Here is a 4,466-nt window from a genome sequence, read left to right as displayed (position 1 = left end):
GGCTCCAAGCCCCTTGGAGCCATGGATTTTGTTTTCAATCTATGCAATTTAATTGAGACGTTATAGGCTTGTGGACACCCTCAACAGCAAGCTCGACATCCCATTGGTCCGGCGCAACTGCGGCGCAACTCTGATGTTGCATTCTGATCGCTCAGTGCCGTCGGCAATCTCCTTGGTATCCTCGTGAGGTACTGTCACAGACAACGTCGTCCACCTCATCTTACACGATAGCTCTGTCTTGCGCGGCACTTGCGCAGCCTTGTTTCCCTTCTTCCCTACACTGTCGCCCGTTTCTGGACCCGGTGCAACTGTATTAAGCGTTCCCTAGTTCATTTTTTCCAACCTCTCCTTAGGCGCCCGTTCTCCAGCACCTTTTCCAACACTTTGTGGCCGATCTCTGCTTGCACCAGGTATAAGGCTGTTGCTACAGGTTATACACCATTCCAACGTTGTTCTATCTATATACCGGGAGCCGTTAGCCCCTAACGGCCATGCTCAGAGGGCCCTCCATAGCACATTCAACTCTTGTGCTATGCTCTTCAAAATACCCTCATCTGAAAGCCACGCTTCGAATCTCGGAGGCCCCAAAGGGGCCCCAATGTCCAGTTGAGCGAAACGGGCGCTGTAAGCTTCCCAATCGGGCAGGTTTCCTCACAGTGGTGGTTTGGTCAATATTGGTCTTTTTAAGACCCTCAGTTACTTCTATCACCTCGGTTTTGTTGGGGCCCCCTCGCTCTACATCTCAAGCACCCAGCTAATTAAATTCTCATTATTCCGCAATTTATTTGTGTTTCTACGGGATGCCCTTTCAACTCAGTCGGTAAGCGCCCGTTATGGTCCTGGTGACTTTTTGCTTTTTTCTCTCGTGCATCGCAATCCGCTCGCTTGTCGGTGCTGGGGCCCCCTAGCAATACATCTAAATGACTCAACTGCAAAATTTTGAGTCCGTCGGTACTGTTTTCAAGCCTCCACGACGTGCCCTTTCCCCTCATGTGCGGGGAGACTCGCGCCTGTTCCCACTTCTCACCTCTCGCCTCTCGCCTCTCTATCTCGGACCTCAGCCTTCCTCACTGCGCATTCCTCGACATTCGCATTTCTCACCGTCAACGTAGCGTCGTGAACGCGCGCACGTCTGCAAGGTATCGCCACCGTCGTCAGCGGCGCCACAGGAGGAGGGCGAGTCGTGAGCACGTAGGTGGGCACAGCCGACGTAGGGTGGGTTGGGACGCTATACTAGGTGAGCTGTCCTCGCTCTCGCCCTTCTACAGTGTACCGGTGCGTGCGCTCATGTCCCTCACCATCACAGCGTGCAAACACGCTGTGTCGTTCGTTCGCCGCTACCGCCTTCCCCGCAGCCAACGAGATGACTCCATCACGTACGGCCACGCTATCATCGCTGTCAACGTAGTGTCACTAATGCGCGCACGTCTACAAGGCCGGCCCACCATCTCGAGCGGCGCTGCAGCAGGAGGACGAGGTGGGGATCTCACGGAGTGCATAGGTGGGCGAGAGCGGATGTAGGTGGGGTCGTTTGCACACACCAGGTGAGTCGCCATCGGCCTGTCACCGCGGCGCATGCACTCACTGTTTCAGCGTCCTCCCTGCCTCTCGTTCGACCACCCTCGCGCGCTCTGCCGACTCGACGACCCTCGCACGAGCCCACGCGAGGCACTGTGCGCCCGCGCTTCGCAAATTGCCCCTCTCTTGTCGCCTTACACAGCGACTAGCTGCTCGCTCGTGCGTGCAAACCCGCTGCATTCTTCATTCGCCACCGTCGCCGTCCCCGTGCCCAACGCGATGAGTCGGTCACGCAGGCCTGCCCCGTCTGTCGCACACACCCTCGTCCCTTCACCACGACTCACGAACGCGCAGATACATGCGAGATATGGCGATGCGTCGTCGGCGACGCAGGAGAAGGGCAAGTGGGTTGGAGGGGCGCCACAGGTGAGTGAAGGCTGTCTGTATCGATCGTCGCACCACGGCGCATGTAACTAGCGTTACAGAGTCCTACCCTCTCGTTCGACCACTCGGGCGCACTCAGCTGACCTCGAAGATACGCGAACGAGCCCATGCGAGGCATCGTGCACCCATCTCTTCTCGCTCTACGCAGCGACCAGCCGCCTGCTCACGCGTGCTTTGCCACTACGGCGTCCGAACCCGCCGCGTTTTCGTTCACCGCCATTGCCTTCTTCGCGCCCAACGCGATAAGCTGATCACGCAGGCCTGCCGCACTCGCCGCCCACTCCCTTGCCCGATCACCACGGCTCACGAGTGCGTCAATGCATGCAAGAGATGGCGACCCAGTGGTGGCACCAGTACAGGAGGAGGGAGGGATGGTTGGATGGCATTGGATGGGTGCTGTAGGTAAGTCGCGGTCGCCCTGTATCGCGCGTCGTCCTAGGGCGCATATACTGACCTTCCAAGCATCTCCCCCTCTCGTTCGATGTCCCCAGCGCCATCGGCTGACCTCGAAGACCCACGCGCGAGCCCACGCGAGGCATCGCGCAGCTAATGCTGACATGCCGCGTACAGGATTCAGAGCAGGAAGATCATGAAGCGCACGGTGAACGAGCGCGCGTGGAAGGTCCTCGAGCTTGCACAGCGGTGTGCAAAGGCCACGCCCACAGAACGTCTCGCGGCTCTCTTCCCTCTCGATTTGATGGCTCGAATACCATACCGCACCAGATCCTCGATGGCAATGGCCTCGAGCGCATGGAAGACACGCCCGAGGAGCGCGCGCTCATGCGCGAACTTGCCGCTGCGTCGATCGTGCTGCTCAAGAACGAGGGTGGCGTCCTCCCGCTGAAGCCCAAGGTGCGTCTGTGTTGGCCTCCAACTCTCTTAATCGGTCATAACGGCATGCCAGGTGCAAGGCATCAAGAAGATCGCGATCGTCGGTGGGAACGCGAAGGCGGCGGTGCTGAGCGGTGGCAGGTCCGCTGCCCTGAAGCCGAGCTTCTTCGTGAGTCCATACGACGGGATCGTCGCAGCCCTCGGCAAGGTCGCGCCCGACATCGAGGTCACGTACTGCGAGGGTGCAAGGGGTAACGCGCTGTCTTCCTCCTTCCTGACGAGACGCGGCTGACGGTCGTACAGTGTACATGCTCACGCCGAGCCTCGACTGGGACATGTTCACCGAGGATGGCCGGCATGGGTGGATGGGCACGTGGTACGCGCACGAGAGCGACGAGAGCATAATGCGGGTGAAGGAGCCACTGAAGACGCAGTACATCGATGAGACCAGGATGTTCTTCAGGTGCGCGGTCGGGCTTGGTGTTTGTGCACGGCTGAGAGGCTGTAGCATGAGCTATCCCGTGGAGCTGACGAAGCTCTGGACGCTCAAGGTAACGGGCTTCCTCAAGCCATGCGAGACCGACTGCGACTTTGAGTTCGGGCTCTCGTCTGCCGGGCGCACGAAGGTGCGTGTGCGTCTCCCCCTGGAACTCCTCTACTGACGCGTGGCCCTGCAGCTGTACGTCGACGGCGAGCTCGTGATCGATAATTGGACGCGCCAGACGCGGGGCGACGCGTTCTCCGGCTCGGGATTGACAGAGGACAAGGGCGTGGTCCCGCTCAAGGCAGGCGTCAAGCATGAGATCGTCATCGAGTACTGCAACGTGCACGCGCTGGCGGCGGCCGACCCGGACGAGGCGGTGATGGACTCTAATCCGGGCGTGCAGCTCGGCGGGGTGATGGTGGAGGACGCGGACGCGCTGATGGCGTGCGCAGAGCGTGTCGCGGCCGAGGCGGATGCGGTGGTCGTCGTCGTGGGATTGAACGCGGACTGGGAGATGGAGGGGTACGATCGGACGACGCTTGCGCTCCCGGGGCAGACGGACGAGCTCGTGTGGCACGTGGCGAGGGCGAACAAGCGCAAGCACACGGTGGTCGTGACACAGGCGGGCTCGGCGATCACGATGCCGTGGGCGGAGGAGCCGGGCGTGCTGGGGATCGTGCATGCGTGGTATTTGAGTAACGCGACGGGCGAGGCGGTGGGGGATGTTTTGGTCCGGAGGGTGAATCCGTGTGGGCGGATGAGCTTGATGTTTGGGAGGACGTTGGAGGATTATGCGAGTTTTGGGCATTATCGGTCAGAGAATGGCAAGGTGCGGTATGGAGAGGATTTGTTTGTGGTGAGTGGGGCGTAAGGAACACGCAGAATGGGACACTGATATGCGGGGGTGCAGGGATACAAACATTTTCATCATCGCGGGATCGCGCCGCAATGGCCCTTTGGGTGCGTCTATCCTGTTCTGCGCGTGTCCAGTCGCTGATTCACCTTTCGTTTCGTTCTCAGCTACGGTCTCTCCTACACGATGTTCGCCTTCTCCAACTTCTCCCGTGCGTCCGCGTCTGCCTCGCCGGTGCTGCGCCTAGCTATAGGCTGGACAGAATGCACCCCTGCATTCCCATCTCAATATTCCCACGGACCATTTTCGAAGTTTTTAGCAAGTTGAGCTGCAAGT

At 59.6% G+C, this 4,466-nt stretch overlaps 1 protein-coding gene across 1 annotated transcript; it reads left to right on the top strand.

Annotated features, from left to right (window-relative positions):
* Positions 1-1,287: 1,287 nt before the first annotated feature.
* On the top strand, positions 1,288-4,457 carry LAESUDRAFT_765338 (uncharacterized protein; the record flags this gene model as incomplete). Its single annotated transcript, XM_040913642.1, has 10 exons — positions 1,288-1,376; positions 1,436-1,544; positions 1,594-1,944; positions 2,533-2,814; positions 2,867-3,044; positions 3,097-3,256; positions 3,302-3,419; positions 3,471-4,133; positions 4,188-4,237; positions 4,298-4,457. The coding sequence occupies 10 exons, from the start codon at positions 1,288-1,290 to the stop codon at positions 4,455-4,457; spliced, it is 2,160 nt and encodes a 719-aa protein (XP_040757363.1).
* Positions 4,458-4,466: the final 9 nt, after the last annotated feature.

This window comes from Laetiporus sulphureus, assembly GCF_001632365.1.
Source record: "Laetiporus sulphureus 93-53 unplaced genomic scaffold LAESUscaffold_149, whole genome shotgun sequence".
NCBI classification, from domain to species: Eukaryota; Fungi; Basidiomycota; class Agaricomycetes; order Polyporales; family Laetiporaceae; genus Laetiporus; species Laetiporus sulphureus.
This window is presented reverse-complemented; position numbering and strand designations above follow the sequence as displayed.